Source organism: Podarcis erhardii (assembly GCF_964252035.2).
Source record: "Podarcis erhardii genome assembly, chromosome: 4".
Lineage (NCBI taxonomy): Eukaryota > Metazoa > Chordata > Lepidosauria > Squamata > Lacertidae > Podarcis > Podarcis erhardii.
The window spans coordinates 5,918,566-5,939,305 of record NC_138508.1 but is presented as its reverse complement, the minus strand read 5'-3'; the positions used below and the strand labels follow the sequence as shown (position 1 = coordinate 5,939,305).

The 20,740-nt window shown below is 48.4% G+C and overlaps 1 protein-coding gene across 2 annotated transcripts in view; it reads left to right on the top strand.

The window, feature by feature from the left end:
- Positions 1-2,334: 2,334 nt before the first annotated feature.
- PDE2A (phosphodiesterase 2A) overlaps positions 2,335-20,740 on the top strand; it is a 386,253-nt gene continuing 367,847 nt past the window's right edge. Inside the window, exon 1 of one of the 2 annotated variants that reach the window (XM_081860195.1) lies at positions 2,335-2,733. In XM_081860195.1, the coding sequence (XP_081716321.1) occupies positions 2,666-2,733 (68 nt within the window). In that variant the 5' untranslated portion in view covers positions 2,335-2,665. Of the gene's footprint in view, positions 2,734-3,526; positions 3,556-20,740 lie in introns of those variants that run through there. The other variant, XM_081860197.1, reaches the window with a different exon arrangement.

Sequence of the window (20,740 nt, the reverse complement as noted above, 5' to 3'; positions counted from 1 at the left end):
TCCGTCATGCTCAGCCTAACCAACCTCACAGGGTTGTTGGGAGGATGAAATGGGGAGGAGGAAAACCATGTACGCCACCTTGAGCTCCTTGAAGGAAAGGTGGGATATAAATGTAATAAATTAAAATAAAGAGCCGCACCCTTTTCTCCATCCACTTTTTTTGCCTCCCCCCACATCTGGCATTTGACTAATAATAATAATAATAATAATAATAATAATAATAATAATTGTACCCCACCCATTTAACTGGATTGCCCCAGCCACTCTAGGCAGCTTCCAACAAATATAAAAGAGTACTAAAACATCAGACTTGAAAATCTTCCTGATATATGACCACCTCCAGTAGGTTCCTCATGGGGCAATGTGGTCTTCAGCATGAAAACAGCTCCCAACACCTGCTCTGGAGCATAAACATGATCTCATTAAGCACAGCAGCCTCCTTATTAACTATCCCACAGAGCTGCTTCAATGACAGAAGAGAATCAGCGTGGTATAGTGGTGAGAGTCTGGATTAGGACCTGGGAGATCAGCGTTCAAATCCCCAATTCAGCCATGAAGCTCACTGGGTGACCTTGTGGGCCAGTCACTCTCCCTCTCAACATAATCTACCTCATAGATCAAGATGGACCTCATAGACCATCCTGATCAAATTTGCAGATGACACCAAACTGGGAGGGGTGGCTAACACCCCAGAGGACAGGATCACACTTCAAAATGACCTTGACAGATTAGAGAACTGGGCCAAAACAAACAAGATGAATTTTAACAGGGAGAAATGTAAAGTATTGCACTTGGGCAAAAAAAATGAGAGGCACAAATACAAGATGGGTGACACCTGGCTTGAGAGCAGTACATGTGAAAAGGATCTAGGAGTCTTGGTTGACCACAAACTTGACATGAGCCAACAGTGTGATGCGGCAGCTAAAAAAGCCAATGCAATTCTGGGCTGCATCAATAGGAGTATAGCATCTAGATCAAGGGAAGTAATAGTGCCACTGTATTCTGCTCTGGTCAGACCTCACCTGGAGTACTGTGTCCAGTTCTGGGTACCACAGTTCAAGAAGGACACTGACAAACTGGAACGTGTCCAGAGGAGGGCAACCAAAATGGTCAAAGGCCTGGAAACGATGCCTTATGAGGAACGGCTAAGGGAGCTGGGCATGTTTAGCCTGGAGAAGAGGAGGTTAAGGGGTGATATGATAGCCATGTTCAAATATGTAAAAGGATGTCACATAGAGGAGGGAGAAAGGTTGTTTTCTGCTGCTCCAGAGAAGCCGACACGGAGCAATGGCTCCAAACTACAAGAAAGAAGATTCCACCTAAACATTAGGAAGAACTTCCTGTTTGACAGTGGAATTTGCTGCCAAGGAGTGTGGTGGAGTCTCCTTCTTTGGAGGTCTTTAAGCAGAGGCTTGACAACTACATGTCAGGAGTGCTCTGATGGTGTTTCCTGCTTGGCAGGGGGTTGGACTCGATGGCCCTTGTGGTCTCTTCCAACTCTATGATTCTATGATTCATAGGGTTCTTGTGAGGATAAAAATGAAGGGGGGGGGGAGAGAAATGTGTGTAGCTACCCTGAGGTCTTTGGAGAAAAGCTGGAATATAAATGTTATAAAGGATAACTAATAAATAGGAAGGCCAAGTGAAGGGAACGGTCCTGTCCTCCCCACCCCCGCCATTGGGGTAGGGGCCATCCAAGCTCATGCACCTAGTGTTGCTTACTCACTGACCTACAGAGAGGGGCTGGAGCAAACACCAGTTTTGTCCTGGACCCCACAACTGGAAGGCCCACATCCTAGATACGTGGGGAGATGGGGAGGCTGGGCGGCAGCACCTCGAGGAAACGCATCCCTTAGAGCAGCGGTTCTCAACCTGTGGGTCCCCAGATGTTGTTGGATTATAACTCCCATCATCCCTGAGCTCTGGCCTTGCTAGCTAGGGGTGATGGGAGTTGTAGTTCAACAACATCTGGGGACCCACTGGTTGAGAAAGGCTGCCTTAGAGTGTCAGAGGCCCCCCGCTTCTGTATTGTTGTTTCCTTGATTCCTGTGTTCAGGTTTGGGGGCTGATCTCCAACAAGCCTTTGCGCCTTCACCCCTGCAGTGTTGTGAAATGCTGCTGGGCTTGCTGTCAACAGCTCAGGGCGGTGGTGCATATTCTATACCCCACTTTTCCCTTTTTTTTAAACAAACCCAGATGTGTCAGTGAGCAAGAGCCAGCCTTTCCGCACCGCCTAGTCCTGGCAGAGGCGACAACACGCCTCTAACCCTCTCTGCTTTGCGACACCACGAAAGAGCTGCCACGAAACCGACCCGCGGGTTCGCCAAAGCGGGCTCCTCGCTCGCTTGTTCACGCGCCACACATCCACGCTCTCTCTCTCTCTCTCGCTCCCTCTCTCGCTCACTCCCCCCCTCCTTCTGCATGCTTCGGCAACCTGCATTAGGATCCGTTACAGCATCAGCCTTGAGAGCAGAGCAGAGCGAGCGAGCGAGAGGAGAGTCCCTAACACAGCTCCATCATTTGCCTTCTTGGGTGGAGGCGAGCGGCGGCTGCCTCGCCCCGGGGGCCACTGGGGCGGCATCCCTGGCCACCGGCCCCTGCCTTTCCGCCCGCCCGCCTACTCCTCTTCCTCCTTCTGGCGAGGCTGACGAAAGGATGAGGAGTCATGGGCCAAGCTTGCGGCCACTCCATCCTCTGCCGGAGCCAGCAGTACCAGCCCGCGGCATCTGCCTTGTGAGTGGTTCGTCCTTCCCTGGGAGTCCCTGGCCGCCGCCAGGAGTTCGGAGACTTATGGGGAATTTGGGAGGGGGAGAGGGAGGCGGACGGGACCGGAGCCGAAGGAGCCTGGCTGGCGGAGAGGCAGGGAGAGACAGAGAGACAGAGAGGCGAAATCGGGAGGTGGAGAGAGTTGGAAAGGAATGCAGGCAGTTCGGAAATAGCAGCCAGGAAGAACAAAAGGCTTTGGAGAAAGAGAGCGAGATGGCGGGGAGGGGCGCGCGCGCACAGAAGCGCTGGGAAGAGTGAATAGACCGAGATGGGAACGCGGAGGGGGGGAGAGTGGAAGGGGAGGTAGAGGGGGGAAAGGATGATGGAATGTGGAAGGTGGAAGAGGGGGTAAAGGGGGGGATTTAGAGGGTGTGTGTGGAGAGAAAAGTTCTGCCTGCAGCCGGGTGGAAAGCGTCGAGCGGGACAAAAAAAAAAAAAAAAAAGTCAAGAGGGCTTTGCTCCCCTCTGGGCTGGTCCCTCGGCTGCAGGCACACCTGTCCAAGGTAGAAGGGAGTGGGGCGCGCGGCATCCCCCTCCCCAAGCGGTTGCCAGGGCGACGCCGAGGGATGCTGTGCTCCGCCTGCCTTAGAGCATCCCTGCATCCCACGCCGGCCGCCCTTGGGTACCTCTCGGCGAGCGCTGTCCGTGGTGCTGAAGGCGGGAGGTTGCGCGGAGCGAGGCGGAGCGCCTGCAGCGCCTGGCGAGGGGAAGGGCAAGAGGGAGGAAGACGCTGGCTCCACATGGGCGACTTTGCCAGGTGCGGAGACACCTGAGGATGCGGCTGGGCAGGTAGCTGGGATTCCCCTCGCTGAGCTGGGCTGCTCCTTCCTCCGGGGTTGAGTCGGTGTCACTGTGATGGTCGGCGGGCCGCGTGCAAAGAAGGCAACAGTTTGGGGTCGGGGTGGGTGGGGGTAAAACGGTTTTGGTCAAGTTCTGCCTTCCGTTTCCTCCAGGATATGCTGGCGCAGGGCGGGGTGGGGGACATCCTCTGAGGGAAGAGGAGCCTGAAAAGGGTTCCACCGGTAAGGAGAGCTCCCCTTGTAGCGTTTATACAGGGAACCACATTCCTCAAAGTTTGGTTGCTGCTCAAAACTAGAAATGCATGGAAAGGTGTGGATTGTGAGTTATGGAAGGGCTACTTTGGATCTTGTGTGTGTGGAGGGTGTCAGTCGGATTCCCCTAAGAGTGGTCATTTAATGTTTGCAAGCATTTAAAGTGACATGTCATAAAGAGTGAAAGGTGAAAGTGGTCCAGTGAGTGGCTGCAACCTTGTTGTGGTCTTAAGCTTTGCATCTCTTTCATCCAGAGTGCTGGATGGTTGGCACCATGTTGAGAAGAAGCCTCAGTTTGGTTATGGCTATAAACAAAGTCTCTCTCTCCCCCCCCCCCCGCCCCAGCTGGTTTTGGGTGCTCTTGGGCTAAAGGGAGGAAGACCAAGATATTGTTATTTCTGCTTAGATTGCAGTATGTGGCTTGCCTCAGAAGAAACACATCACTTTGATGGTCTTCAATGAAGGGCAGAGGATGGAAATGGAATACATTACTTGCTATCCAGTGCCCAGGATCAAGAAACTTCTCCCCTCTTATCTTTAAGCTGAAGGAGCAAATGCTCTTGTGATCTCCCATGATCTGATGGTGTGGTTCGTTGTGCCAGTTGAAAAGTGGAAAGGCTCAGGCCTTTGCATGGCATGGAGTTGCACTGGTGCAACACCCAGGGAGTTGCTCTGTCTCGAGTGGTGCAAATGCTCTGGTGCAAGTGTGCAAAATGGTGAGGAAGAGGGTGTGGGAAGGCACAAGTCAAAGGAGTGACAGCAGCACCTCCAATCTTGAGCAGGACAAAATACACTTCTTGCAGGGGTGCAATCACTAATGATGATGATGGTGATGATCTTTTTGTTGCATTCATATCCCTCCTTTTTCTCCAAGGAGCTCAGTGGTTCTCCCCTTCCTAATTCAACCTCCAGAACAATCCTGTGTGGTAGATTAGGCTGAGAGGCCACGACTGGCCCAAGGTCACCCAGGCCCTAGGCCTACACTCTAACCATTATGCCACACTGCCTCTTACCAAGACCCACAGGTGCAACAGACCACAGGTATTGCAGCATAAAGTACAAGCAGTTGCACACCAACAGCCCTATAGAATAAAACTAAAATCTCAGAAGTTTTCGAGTGGTTCAGGTGACAATTTTCATAGATGCTCTGAAGCTTGGCAGCCTTCCAGCACAGCTAGTCCTCTAGAAGAAGGCAGGCAGGCAGGCCCCATTAAATGGTACCCACTGAAGACACTGATCAGAACCATCCTCGCTATCCTTTCTATGGTAAACAGGCCTTCTGTTCACCTTCAAAGGCCTATTTTTTGTGCTATGCTTTGATACTTTGAGCCCACGTGAAAGTTCTGCCTTGCCTACATCTTCCAGATAATTAGGATGACTTGCGCATTGTGGGAAATATAACGTGAGAAGTGGGGGCATACCATGGTCAGGTCTCTGGCAGTCATGCTAGGGGTTGTGGGAGTTGCACAAGAACCTGTTGTGTGACCCACTGTGCTAATGATGTCATCACCGCTCTTCCGCTATTTACGTAGGTCACGTAAACCAGCTGCTCTGCTTGTAGACTCTTGTAAAGCCTTTAGGCGAAGTAGGTGTGGTGTCCTACATATATGAATATATAAGAGCAAAACACACAGCCAGGGAATAAATAGAAACACATCAGACTGTTAAAATGACAGCTAAACTTCAAGAACCAGTTCAGCTCATGCATATATGAAGTCATCTCACTAGGCAGTTTGGGGCAAGGTGTCATCAGCACACTGACGATGTCCAGATCTCTTTCTCTGGAGCATCTTAATCACAAGAGGCTGTGCAAGGCCTGGAACGGTGCCTGGACTCAGCGATGGCTGAATGAGGGCCAGTAAACAGATTTTGAATCCTGGTGAGATGGAGGCACTGTGGGAGGATAGTTCCTGAGTCTGGATCATTGATCCATTGTCCCATGGTTGATCCTGCAGGAGTTGTGTGGCTAAAGCATACAACATGGACTCAAAAGCTGGTTATGGCACATGGCTCCCATGTTGCAAAAGCTCCACTGGTGACCTGTCTGTTTTGAGGCACAATTCAAAGTGCTGATATGACCTATCAAGCCCTTTAAGGCTTAAGTCCAGGCTATCTGAAAGACTGTATATGAACCTACCTGGGCTCTGAGGAAGCCCTTCTCTTAGTCCCACCACTCTCACAGGGACATTTGATGGGGATGTGGAAGAGGGACTCCTCAGTGGTGGCTTAGAATCATAGAATCATAGAGTTGGAAGAGACCACAAGGGCCATTGAGTCCAACCCCCTGCCAAGCAGGAAACACCATCAGAGCACTCCTGACATATGGTTGTCAAGCCTCTGCTTAAAGACCTCCAAAGAAGGAGACTCCACCACACTCCTTGGCAGCAAATTCCACTGTCGAACAGCTCTTACTGTCAGGAAGTTCTTCCTAATGTTTAGGTGGAATCTTCTTTCCTGCAGTTTGGATCCATTGCTCCGTGTCCGCTTCTCTGGAGCAGCAGAAAACAACCTTTCTCCCTCCTCTATGTGACATCCTTTTATATATTTGAACATGGCTATCATATCACTCCTTAACCTCCTCTTCTCCAGGCTAAACATGCCCAGCTCCCTTAGCCGTTCCTCATAAGGCATCGTTTCCAGGCCTTTGACCATTTTGGTTGCCCTCCTCTGGACACGTTCCAGTTTCTCAGTGTCCTTCTTGAACTGTGGTGCCCAGAACTGGACACAGTACTCCAGGTGAGGTCTGACCAGAGCAGAATGTTTCTCCTAAACAACTTTGGAACTCCCTCCCTAGAGAAGCCAAACTGGCTCACTCCTGCTTTCCTTCTACCAACAGGTGAAGGCAGTTTTATTCCAACAGGTCTTTGGCAACTGACTGCATTTTAAGGAAAGGGAGTTTAAAGAGTGCTGTGCTGATTTTTATTATCTGTGGTTCAATAGATTTTTTAAAAAAAATATATTGTTTTAATTCTTTTAACGGTACTGTCTGATATATTTTAAGCTATTTGTGTTTTACTTGTGTGGCTATGGTTTGTGGAAGCCACCTTGAGTCCTGGTTTGGGAGAAAGCTGAGATATTATTATTATTATTAGCTTTGAGGAGGTGATCTCTCTTGGCAGAAAGTACTGTTGGCATAAAGGTGTTATAAGAGGCTCCTGAATTAGGAACCTCAGACAGCAGCAAAAGTGTCTCTTCTTGGCAGATTTATACCGAAACTGACACTCATACGCATCTTAACAGAGGGATAATCTTCATGGAACATGCATACAACATCAAAATATAGACATCCTTTGCTGTAATGGGGAGCAGCCAGCAACAAATGTCTACATTTCTTTGGTTTGAGAGAATTAGCTAATTTATTCTAACCATAACTAAACTCTCTCTCACACACATAAAGCATACACACGAGGAGAGGCATAGATGGCTCTCAGATCGCCTCCTTAAATCTGCTCTTTTCCAGGCTGAACACACCCAGCTCCTTCAACCGTTCCTCATAGGGCTTGGTTTCCAGACCTTTGATCATCTTGACCACCTGCCTCTGCACACTTTCCAGCTTGTCCACACCCTCCTTAAACTGTGGGGCAGGGCGAGGTTTTAGTCTCAGGAGGAGAGGGCCCGTCTCTCTAGGCTCCCCCCTGCTCCCTCCAGATGTTGGAGTGCCTTGCTCACTTTCTGTGCACAAGCCTTGAGGCCGTCGGTGCAACTCTCTCGGTGTCTCTTTCGCACGATGCTGCCAGTCTCCCTGCCTTGCAAATGAGAACCCACTGGAACCATTTTCGAAAATCATATGCCGGCTGCTGAAGCAGGGTGTCTCCCCGGCTCTTGCAGCCAGCAGCCTGGCAATATTAAGCATCCAGCCCGAGGTGTTTTGTGCTCTGAGTCTTGATCTGCTTACTTACCCCCAGCGGCTGCTGGATGGAAGTAGGTCACACTGCATGTGTTGGATCGTGTCTTCCTCCGCACTCATTGCATGGTCATTGCAGGGACATCCAGCAATTGCTCCTTCCATTGACTGGCCCTTTGTCCCCGCTTTGTAAACTCTTTCTCTCCTTTTCTTTCTGTACATTTATTTACTTATCATGTTTCTGTACTTATCACGGCCTAGGACCCTTGTACCTACGGGACTGCCTCTCCCAGTATGCTCCACGGCGGACCTTAAGGTCCATAAATGGCAACCCCCTAGCTGTCCCGGGCCCTAAGGAAGTCAGATTAGTCTCAACCAGAGCCAGGGCCTTTTCAGTACTGGCTCCGGCCTGGTGGAACGCTCTGTCTCATGAAACCAGGGCCCTGCGGGATCTGATTTCCTTCCGCAGGGCCTGTAAGACAGAGTTGTTCCACCAGGCCTTTGGCTTGGAATCAACTTGATCCCCTTCCCCTCTTTCTTTTTTCCTTTCTCCTTCTGTGATGGAACTCCTATTTGGGGACTTCCCTGGCTTTTTTCTGGCCCACGTAGGACTAGTCTGGATAGCTGGCCTTGGTGAAGACTTGGCGTTTTCATCCCCCAAAAAGTTTTTGATTTGAGTTTCTACTGAAACGAGGCTGCATTTTAATGCTGTATTTTAATCTTGTTTTTAAGTTGCATTTTAATCAATTGCTTTTATACCTGGTGTTAGCCGCCCTGAGCCCGGTCTTGGCTGGGGAGGGTGGGGTATAAATAATTTTTTTTTTTTATTATCCCACCTTTTCCTCCAAGGAACTTAGGGTGGGTCACATGGTTCTCTTCCCTGTGAGGTAGGTCAGGCTGTATGGCCATGGCTGCCCCTCCAGGTCCACCCAGTGAGCTTCATCACCAAATGATAATTAGAACCTTGGCCTCCTTTGGTTGTAGTTCCCATTTCATCATCACAACAACCCTGTGAGGTAGTCCAGGCTGAAAGGCAGCCACCAGTCCAAGTTGAGCCAGTGAGTTTTATGGCCAAGAGGGAATCTGAACCCTGTTTTCCCAGGTCCTATTCTGACCCCACTGCATCATAATTTTCAGTGGGCCCGTGTGGACTCCTACCTACCAACAGAGGAGAGGACACTTAACCTGAAAAAGTAGGGTACGATGTTCTCCATTAGCCTTGAGGTTGTTGCAGACCCAGATGCCCGATTCACCCAGATGCCCGATTCACCCAGGAGTAAAGTTTCAGACAATGGTTTTGCTTGGTTATCTCTATTAATCAAAATGTGGCGTCATTTGTTTAATTATTATTTTTTGCAATAAATTCTAATGCGTGGTGAAGGTTAGGACCTGTATCATGCAATAAAGCTTGTCCACATTTACCACTTGGAATCATAAAGTTGGGAAAGAACCTAAGGATCATCTAGTCCAACCCTCTGCAATGAGGAATATGCAAGGATCGAACCTGCAACCTTGGTATTATCAACACCGTGCTCTAACCAACAGAGCTATCCAGGCTCCCTTGATCTCTTCATCATCTGTAAGAACATAAAAGCCTTCCGGATCAGGCTGGTGGCTCATCTAGTCCACCACCCTCTTCTCACAGTGGCCAACCAGATGCCTGTGGAAAAAGCACAAGCAGGATTCGAACACAAGGGCATCTCTGCCCTCCTGTGGTTTCCAACAACTGGTATTGTTGCCTTTGTGGCTTAGGGCCCTCGTATCTATGGGACCGCCTCTCCTGGTCTGCCCCGCAGAGGACCTTAAGGTCCATGAATAACCATAGTTTAGAGGTCCCAGGCCCTAAGGAAGTCAGACTATCCTCCACCAGGCCCAGGGCCTTCTCAGTGATGGCTCCAACCTGATGGAATGCTCTGTCCCAGGAGACCAGGGCCCTGCAGGATTTAACCTCCTTCCACAGGGCCTGTAAGACAGAACTATTCCGCCTGGCTTTTAATTTGAATTCAGCCTGATCTTTTATTCCCCTTCTCTTCCCTCCCCCTCCCCTTTTTATGAAGATTCCCCGCTCTGGGATCCCACAGCTAATTCTTCCCTGGTCTCTTCACTGGCCCAACTAGGACTAATTCAGCCAGCTAGCCCTGGTGATCAACTAATGTTTATTGGATGGATTTCCCCCCTAAACTGATTTTTGAATTCTGAATTTATTGTTATTCACGTTCTATACTGTATTTTATGCTGTTTTTTGTTGCATCAGTTAAGTGTTTTAAATTTGTTGTTAGCCACCCTGAGCCTGGTTTTCTGAACCGGGAAGGGCGGGGTACAAATAAAAAATTATTATTATTATTATTATTATTATTATTATTATTATTATTCAGAAGCATTGCTGACTCTGACTGTGGAAGGCAGAGCATTGTCATCAATAGCCCCCTCCTCCTCCATGAATTTCTCCCATCCTCTTTTAAGCCATACACATTGGTGTCCCTCACTGCTTCCTGTGGCAGGGAGTTCTGTAGTCTAACCATGCAGTTTCTTTATCGGTCCTGAATTTCCCAGCATTCAGCTTCATGAGGTGCCCACGAGTTCACCCACAGCCTCACAGAAGTCTGCTTTGAAGATGCTTCCTTCTATTAATATAGACACATCCTTGATATTCTAACAATCCCTTCATTTCTCCCTCTTTCTGCTTGACTGATGGGATGAGAGAGAGAGAGAGAGAGAGAGAGAGAGAGAGAGAGAGAGATTGAGAGAGAAGAGAGAGAGAGAGAGAGAGAGGAACATCTGTGGGATGGGATGCTGAAATATCGGTTGACATGGTGTGATAAAAGGAACATAATATCAAGGCAGCTTATCATGTATTTATGCAGCATGGAGGCACATCTTATCAGAGCAATTATGCTTAATAAATGAGTTGCAAGACAACAGAGACCCCAGAGTGAATAATTGCTTTATTGGGCCATACCCAGAGCTAGTTTAAGGCTTGACTGCCTTGCTTACATAGGAAACTGCAAATTCACCAGAACGTAAGTGATGGAAATGCAACTCCTTCAAGTTTTCAAGGGTGTGTTTTTTTTGGGGGGGGGAGACAGTTACTGTCCCATACTTGGTTCACCGGCCGTGACTGACAGCGTGTCAAAAAACCCGGAGGGGTTTTCATAGAACAGCAAAAGAGGAAGAAGGAAGAAAAGGGATCCTTTTGTGTCTGCTCTGCCTGTGACACTGCAAAGCCGCCTGGGTGCGGAGGGAGGCCAAAATGTCTCCCACAAGGCCTCAGGGTGATTTCGGTCTGTGAAAAGAGTACAGAGGACTGACAAAAGATTTTTTTTAAAAAGCCAAATGTCCAAAGAGGAACATGGTCTATGCCCAAAAAAAGAACCCTAGAAGAAAAAGGAAATGCTTAGAATTTTTTAGTTTAGAGAAAAGGCAAGGACAGTGGTACCTTGGTTCTCAAACTTAATCCATTCCGGAAATCTATTCCAAAAATCAAAGCATTCCAAACTCAAGGTACGCTTTCCCAAAATGCAAAACGGATTAATCCATTCCAGACTTTTCAAAACAATCCCTAAAACAGCAATTTAACATGGATTTTACTTTCTAACGAGACCATTGATCCATAAAATGAAAGCAACAAACAATGTACTGTACTGTAAAATAAATAAAACAATATTGTAGATGATAAAAATTAAAATTACTTTTTTTCTTACCTGCACTGAAGATAGTCACTGTTTGGATGGAGGGCTTTTATCCATTTCTGCAGTCACACAATCAATCAATCAGTCAATCAATCAATCATCAGTAGCTGCACTGGGATCCACACAGCCACAAAAACAAATGAACTGGAAAAAGCCTTGAAACTAAAAAATGCAAAATAAATAGCAAAAACAAAAGCACCAAATATAAGCTCCAAATATCACCTCAGAAGACTGCAATTGGAAACAGAAGGCTTGAATTACAATGGGTGGGACGCAAATTAGCAGCGCAACAGGAAACACAGGGGGACGAAAAATGGGGGACGTTTGGCTTCCCAAAAAAGTTCAAAAACCAGCAGACTTACTTCCGGTTTTGCAGCGTTCTGGTTCCAAGTTGTTCATGAACTAAGCTGCTCAAAAACTAAGGTACCACTGTAACAGGTGGCACAATAGAAATGTATAAAATTATACATGGCATGGAGAAAGTGAATAGAGAAACATCTATCTATCTATCTATCTATCTATTATCTATCTATCTATCTATCTATCTATCTATCTATCTATCTATCATCTCACGACACTAGAATTCATGGGCCTCCAATGATGACGAATGCTGGAAGATTCGGGAAAGATAGAAAGAAGTCATTCTTCACACAATACGTAGATACACTATGGAACTCCCTCCCACAGGAGGCAGTGATGGCCACCAACATGGATGGATTCCAAAGAGGATTAAATTCACAGAATCATAGAGTTGGAAGGGACCCGAGGGTCATCTAGCCCAACCCCCTGCAATGCCGGAATCTCAACTAAAGGATCCATCCAACCTCTGCTTTAAAACCCCCAAGGAAGGAGAGTCCACAAGGTGGAGGATTTTAAGCAGAAGTTGGGTTGCCATCTGTCTTGCATGCTTGAGATTCCTGCATTGCAGGGGGTTGGACTAGATGACCCTCGGGGTCCCTCCCAACTCTACAATTCTATGGTTCTGTGTGCCTTTGCAGCTGGAGATTTGCATTGTGCTGTGCATGAGGGTGGGGAGAATAAAAAGGAGACTCATAGCCTTGGCTCCTGCTGTTTCCCTCTGCTTCACTGTCAGTCTGTGATTCCAGCCCTCAATCACTGCCTCTTAGCTAACCCTGCAGTTTTGTCCCTCCGTGGGGGACATTTTCCTCCCTGATTATCTGGTTATCCAAGTGTTTTATGGCTCTGGCATCTAAGCAAATGCACAACGCTGCCTCTTCCGGATGGCGCAGAGGCCGCAGAAAGAGCGGAGCCACAGCACACAGCATTGGGGAGTGGTAGCCCCCGTCCTTTGCAGAAAAGACCTTTGCTTGGATTTCCAAAACATGATGGGATAGGGATATTTCCGTGAGGCCTCTGCGCACGCATTTCTGATGCGAGAAATGCACGGCAGCCTCCGCAATGGGGGTGTCTTCATGAAACAGGAGGGGCAAACAATGGGGTTTATTATTTGCAATGGGCTGCCCTTCCCGGCCTCTGATGCCATGGTCGTCATTCCACCACCGAATGCCAGGCACGGGTTACAATTGTGGTGTTCATGTCAGCTGGCTTCAGAGGCTGCATCTGCCTACGGACATTTTTAGATGTGTAGTAGCAAGACCAGCACTTTTGAGCTGCACACTTGACCGCTGTCGATGCAACCTAGAATTGCATCAGCTTTCCCACTGCTGCTTTACGCTGCTGGGCTTAAATCTGGGAGGGGGCTCTGCTGAGGCCTTCTTGCCCAAACCCACCCACCCCACTCTGTGCTAGACTTAACACATTCCACCTGCCCCCATTTGCCCATGTGATCTCTTTGTGATCTCTTACCTGCTGTGCCACGTGAAATGCTCTCCCCGTTTTGGCCTTGTTAAAAAATGTGACGCCTTTGTCAGGAGTTCAGCCTACACTTGAGTAGGACACTGGCAGAGACACATGCCCAACTGGCATGTTCTCTCTCTCCTGGTCGATCATTCGGGTGCTTCATAAGTTTTCTTCAGCCCAAACATCACAGCGACCGATGCCAACCAACACCGGCACACTTAGGGATGCGCAGAGTTTGCGCATTTTGCATGACAGACCTCAGCAACTCAGCATTTTGGCTAATCTACTTTATTTACATATAAGCGCACACGGAGCACTGCAACATGGCTCCCTCTCTCTCTAGCATCAGACAGCAAAGAGAAAAAGAACAAAGGACAATAGTCCCACTTCATGGAACACACCAACACAAACATCCTGTCTCCATCACTTCCTACTCTGTGGAATGAAAACATATGCCGTCATGTGATAGACGACAATCCCATGACTGCAATCACAGAGCAGGAATTCTAACACCTTCCAGTTCTTGGGGTTCTGTGTGCAGCGATGGTTAGCTTCTAATGGAAGAGGTTGTTGAACTGCCAGTGAGCACTCAGGGCTGATTTCCTTCAGAATGGATCGGTTTGATCTTCTTGCAGTCCATGGGACTCTCAAGAGTCTCCTCCAGCACCAGAATTCAAAAGCATCCATTCTTTGGCGATCAGCCTTCTTTATGGTCCAGCTCTCACTTCCATACATCACTACTGGGAAAACCATGGCATTAACTAGATGGACACAATCATCCTGTCTCCGTCACTTCCCACTCTGTGGAATGAAAACTTACACCATCATGTGATAGACAACAATCCCATGACTGCAATCATGGAGCAGGAATTCTAAGAGCCTTGTGAGCGACTTGGTATCTCTCAGGGTCCAATTCCTTCGCCCCCTGGATTCCTCGAAGTTAAACAGCATGCCTCACTTCTATCTTTCTTTTAAACATATTTTTATTAAAGTTTTCTTGGTTTACAAAGGTATGCTCAATGTCTCTTTTTTTCAAGTTACATTTTCCATAGGTCAGTTTCATTTGTTGAGACATTAGGGTTACATTAGGAAGAAAAGGGGGGGGTAGAGGTGGAGGGGGAAAGGTGAGGGGGGTGGGGGTCGTGGGGGTTCTCTTTGCTATTCACTTGTGTTCCTTTGGTGGCAAGAGAAATTGGGGTTGGCCTAAGGTGCGGTTGCTTGTTTGTGATTGGCTGTGGTGAACTTTGTTTTTGTGTGTGAGTGGGGCGGGTGGGTGTTTTTGAATCAGTCATATTGATTCGTATGCTGGTGGTGGATCTTGTCATTGTCTTGTAGAGTTCATGCTCATAGAACTGTAGGTCGGGAATGTTATGTACTGAGTTGAATAGGATTCAGAATGCTGCAGTCTGATTGGTCCTAGAACAATAGGATCCAGAATGCAGCAGTCTGGTTGGTCCTAGAACAATAGGATCCAGAATGCAGCAGTCTGGTTGGTCCTAGAACAATAGGATCCAGAATGCAGCAGTCTGATTGGTTCACAGGAGCCACCCAATCTAGTGCCAGGTAGAAGTGAATCCGCAACCTGATTGGCCTACAGGTGAATCCCGGAATTAGCCAATCACGTGGGGCCCACTGCGTGAATAATGTATATAAAGCAGACATTTGGGGGGAACTTCCGTTCCTCCTCACCACTATGAGCTGAATAAAGAGCATGAAATCCAATCTTGACTATATTTCAGGGAAGAAGAAGAGGAGTTTGGATTTGATATCCCGCTTTATCACTACCCCAAGGAGTCTCAAAGCGGCTAACATTCTCCTTTCCCTTCCTCCCCCACCACAATCACTCTGTGAGGTGAGTGGGGCTGAGAGACTTCAGAGCAGTGTGACTGGCCCAAGGTCACCCAGCAGCTGCATGTGGAGGAGCGGGGAAGCGAACCCGGTTCCCCAGATTACGAATCCACCGCTCTGAACCACTCCACCATGCCGGGACCCAAAGAGTCATTTAGTCCAACCCCCTTCAATGCATGGGGGGTTTCATTTACACTCCCAATCCCCCCCCCAGGAGCTTAAGGGCTTAAGGTGCTCAAACACACAATTTCATTTACAGTGGTGCCTCGCAAGACGAAAAACATCTGTTCCGCGAGTCTCTTCATCTAGCGGTTTTATCGTCTTGCGAAGCAACCCTATTAGCGGCTTAGCAGATTAGCGCTATTAGCGGCTTAGCAGCTTAGAAAAAGGGGGGGAAAGGGGGGGAAAATCGCAAGACTCGCAAGACGAAAACGTCTTGCGAACCAAGCCCATAGGGAAATTTGTCTTGCGAAGCGCCTCGAAACCGGAAAACCCTTTCATCTAGCGGGTTTTTCGTCTTGCAAGGCATTTGTCTTGCGGGGCACCACTCTATATCCCACTTTCTGCAAGGAGCAGTCGCTGTTCCCCACAACAACCCTGCGAGGCAGACCAGGTTGAGGGGAAGTGACTGCCCAAAGGCCACCCAGGGAGCTTCATAGCTGTGGGGGATTTGAACCCTAGTCTCTCCCAGGTCCTAGTCTGACACTCTACTGCAACACTATGCTGGCTCTGATAATCCACCCTGCTGATAATATGACTATATATATATTGCTGTGGTCTTGAAAGACCTACATTGGCTCCCAGTACGTTTCCGAGCACAATTCAGAGTGTTGGTGCTGACCTTGAAAGCCCTAAATGGCCTCGAAGGCCCAGTAGACCTGAAGGAGCGTCTCCACCCCCATCGGACACTGAGGTCCAGCTCCGAGGGCTTTCTGGCAGTTCCCTCCCTCCGAGAAGCCAAGTTACAGGGAACCAGGCAGAGGGCCTTCTCGGTGGTGGCACCCACCCTGTGGAATGCCCTCCCACCAGATGTCAAAGAGAATAACAACTACCAGACTTTTAGAAGACATCTGAAGGCAGCCCTGTTCAGGGAAAGTTTTTAATGTTCAATAGACTATTGTATTTTAATATTCTGTTGGAAGCCGCCCAGAGTGGCTGGGAAAACCCAGCCAGATGGGTGGGGTATAACTAACTAACTAACTAACTAACTAAATAAATATTATTGTTATTATTATTATTATTATTATTATTATTATTATTATTATTATTATTATTAGCACAGACTGCAGCAGCAAAGGCATGTTTTGAAGTGTGTCTGCCTAATGTCAGGCAGCGATGTTTTCCTGCTGCATCTTTAGCTACCTTGTCTTTTGAATTGGTGGAAGACAGGCTATTATCAGAGGCAATGACTCCCGCAAATCAAGAAGAGGAGAGCCTTTGGTGATGGCTTGGGAGGGAGCTGTCAGCACTGGCCTGGGAACAGGGGCGCTGCAAGCATGACTCTGTTTCTGCAGGGAAACACGGGCGCGCTTGGGATGGTAGCTCCGCAGGGAGGTTCCTGGTGTACTCATAGAATCGTAGAGTTCTATGGGAATCGCATTTAAACAACTCCTGACCTTCCAACCTCCATTTGAAAACCTCTAGTGAAACGGAGCCCACCACTTTTGAACAGCTCTTAACTGTCAGAATGCTTTTCCTGATGTTTAGTCGGACCAATGGCTCCAAGTTGCAAGAAAGGAGATTTCTACTACAGTGGTACCTCGGGTTAAGAACTTAATTCGTTCCAGAGGTCCGTTCTTAACCTGAAACTGTTCTTAACTCGAGGTACCACTTTAGCTAATGGGGCCTCCCGCTGCCGCCGCGCGATTTCTGTTCTCATCCTGAAGCAAACCCGAGGTACTATTTCTGTGTTAGCGAAGTCTGTAGCCTGAAGTGTCTGTAACCTGAAGTGTCTGTAACCTGAAGCGTCTGTAACCCGAGGTACCACTGTAAACATCAGGAACAACTTTCTGGCAGTAAGAGCTGTTCAAAAGTGGAACGGTCTCCCTTGGGAGGTGGTGGGCTCTCCTTCCTTGGGGTTTTTTAAACAGAGATCGGACGGCCATCTGTCAGGGATGCTTTAGCTGAGATTCCTGCATTTCAGGAGGCTGGACTAGATGACTTCTTGAGGTCCCTTCCAACTCTGTGACTCTGTGCAGACGTGACATCGCAGCCACCCCTCATCTACCTCCGCTTTAGTCCCACTCTTAAAATACAGGCCTAACTTTCACAAGACAATAGGTGCTTTATTTCAGCGGCAAGTTTCCAACCAGCCTGTTTTTATTAAACCTCCTCGTAACGGAGGCACCACCGTCCCCCTCGAGGGCTCTCGGAAGCAAGAACATAACTTAGCGTCTACCTTGCTGCAATTTAAACCCATTCTTCTTGGCTTCCCTTTGGTTGCCATGGAGAGCGTTTGTGGCACGCGCGCGCACACACACACACACACAGAGCGCATTGTTCAAAGATCTATAGGATCATGTGGCTTGGAAGGAACCCCATATTCCATTTTGTCCAACGCCAGTCCACAAAGCATGTCTCATATGCCGGTCCAGTTTCCTTTATATGCAGCCTATGCCCTTGTGACTTTTAACAGGTGCTCAACAGGTAGACATTAAGCCAATAAAGGCTTCCGCACCAGCTTGCTTTGAAGCGAAGAAAAATAAAAGACCGATTTTGTGTGTGGATCAGGCTGCTGTCGAAGGGGCAGGGAGCCAGGTGGTTGTTTTTTAAAGCCTCTCCTGCCCAAAGAACATAGCAAAGGAAGCACATCTAGATCAGCATTGCAGACACTGACTGGCAGGCTCTCTCTCCAGGATTTCACCCAAAGGTGTCCCCCAGACCTACTGGAGATGGTGGGGCTTGAACCTGGGACCTCTTGGACACAAAGCAGATGATCTCCTCACCGAGATACACTCCCTGTGCTCAGGGCCAAAGCGCTCTGCTACTACGGGACTCTTGGAGAGGAGAGGTGCGCTCTAGTATTTTTTATTTATTAATGCATTAATTTGGAGGTTTAAAGTACTTATTTGTACTGAGTAGGTTTGACATTGATTTGAAGGAATGTCTCCTTATTGACATTACATTTTAACGTAACTCAATTGTAGGGGGGCTGGGCTAGTTGGCCTTTGAGGGTCCCGACTCTACAACTCCATGATTCTAAAGAAGGGACTGTTCCTTGATATAAGGAACAGGTGGGATGGGGAGCCTATTTACATTCTTCTCTTCTTCCAAAGAGCTCAAGACAGCATACACAGCCTCAATTTTTAATACTTCAGTCAACCAGTGAGGTCACTTATACTGAGTGGAAGCCTCACAGCTGTGGAATGTGATACACAAGTAGCAGTCAAATACAGCATTCCTTGTTTTCCTAGAGTGGACATGTGGGGGAATGTTTAGTCCAGCCAGTTGAAAACTTTCTGTTTCCTCCTGGCTGGGACATACTTTCTTTGCATGTGACTAGAGGTGGGCGTGACCTTACCTGTCTAGGTGATAAAAGGACGAGTCACGCCTACACCGAGTCCCCATATGATGTGTCTTGTGCGCAACACATCATATGGGGACTTCCAGTGAGGCAAAATGGTGGGCGCCACGGCAGTGGGCAGCTCCTGAAGCCAGCCAGAGCCAACTGTGCTACCAGGCTGGCTCCGGGCTGCTGACTGCCACTGCTGCTGCCACATTTCCTGGGGACATTAGATGAAATCTGGGGGCATTCCAGGGATGGAATTTGTCCGGGGACAAATTTGCAAATTCAGGGACTGGCCCCAGTAAACAGGGACGTCTGGTAACCCTAACTTGGCGTCCCTTCCAACCAGCGTTGTCTTTAGAATATGCACCGCCGGGGTGCAATGATCCACCCAGCGCCCCCAAATTTAGTTTAGCCCCCAAATTAACATTTATTATGCTTATGTCAGGGGTTCAGGAGCAGAGGCACAGGGAAGATGGGAGATGGAGAGTGAGGGCGAGGAATCAGAGGGCAGTGTAGGAGGAGACAGTGGTCCGAGGGATTCCATAAGCCTCTCCAGCGAATCGGAAGATTCACAGAAGGGAGCGCCAGTGGCCAGGGGTAGGGGGGTCCCAAGGGGAACGCCCCAGGAGCAAGGGGGGAGCAGGGACTCCCAGAGTAGTAGTTGGAGATCAGGACCAGCTTCCCCACCAGAGCAGAGTGGGGGGGAAGGGTCCCAGGCATCGGGACCAGTACTTCCCCCACCAGGGAGAGAAGACGAGGCAGAGCTGACCACGCCTTCCTCGGAGAGTCGTACAATGGAGGGGAGGTCAGATCCGGCCAGTGTCACGGAAGAGGGAAGCAGTGATAGAAGCAGTGTAACGGTTAGGAGAAAGGTCACTGGGTTGGCGCGAGAAGCAAGTTCAAATGTACAGGAGCGCGGGACAGCAGAGAGTGAGGATTGGGAACTGGGTCCTAAAGCACGCCGGAGGCAGGGGGAGGAGCTAAGCGACTCAGCGTCGGAAGAGTCCAGAAAGGGCAATGCCCCAGAGGGCAGGAGGACCCAGAGGAGAAGAGAGCAGCGCAGGAGGTGGAGCAGGGCTAGGATCTTAAACTGGTGTGGAAGGGGCGGAGACTCAGACGGGACTTCGCCGATCTAGAGTTTAGACGTAGGGCTGCACGCTCTGGCTTTGAAATGGAAATTATACTTCAATAAAGACTTTTGTACATAATATCAGCCTGGCGTTGGTCCTTTGTGAGCTGGGACCTAGAGGCAGCCCTGACAACCACGCTTATGTCTTATCTCTCTTTTTTACTGTATTTTACTGTATTTTTGGTTTTACTGTATTTTTTGTTTTTATGTAAGCCACCCAGAGTGGCTGGGGAGGCCCGGCCAGATGGGCAGGGTATAAATAATAAATAATAAATTAATAATAATAATAATAATAATAATAATAATAATAATAATAATAATCTTGTTTACGAAAGAAGGGAGGAAAAAGAAACAAACTTTTTTATTTGCTCATTTATTTACAATGCACTTATACAGTGGTACCTTGGGTTACATACGCTTCAGGTTACAGACTCTGCTAACCCAGAAATAGTACCTCGGGTTAAGAACTTTGCTTCAGGATGAGAACAGAAATTGTGCTCCGGTGGTGCGGCGGCAGCGGGAGGCCCTGAAGCTAAAGTGGTGCTTCAGGTTAAGAACAGTTCCAGGTTAAGAACGGACCTCAGGAACGAATTATGTTCTTAACCCGAGGTACCACTGTACTTAAGTATACAACACCACCACACCACACTTAAAGTTGTAAGTATTGTTTAGGTACCTACTTAGGAGAAACATCAGTCATGTCAAAGGGCCACTAACCCCGCAGCTGAATAGCAGCTCAATACAATACGTAACATAATATTTTGATGTAAGAGTTAATTTTGCAAGCCACTGTGAATGACAAGCGCCGTTGTTGAGTCTGACAAGTGCCACTGCTGGGGCAGTGGGTCTTTGGTAAAGTCCTTTAGTGAAACAGTAGGTAGACATTTTGGTAATACCTAGGTATACAGACATACCTCATGTTGTGTTTGCTTCAGGTTGAGCAATTTCAGGTTGCGTCCTGCGGCGACCTGGAAGTACCAGAAAGGGTTACTTCCGGGTTTCGCCGCTCGCGCATGCGCAGATGTGCAAAATGACATCATGCGCATGCGCAGAAGTGGTGAATTGTGACCCACGCATGTGCAG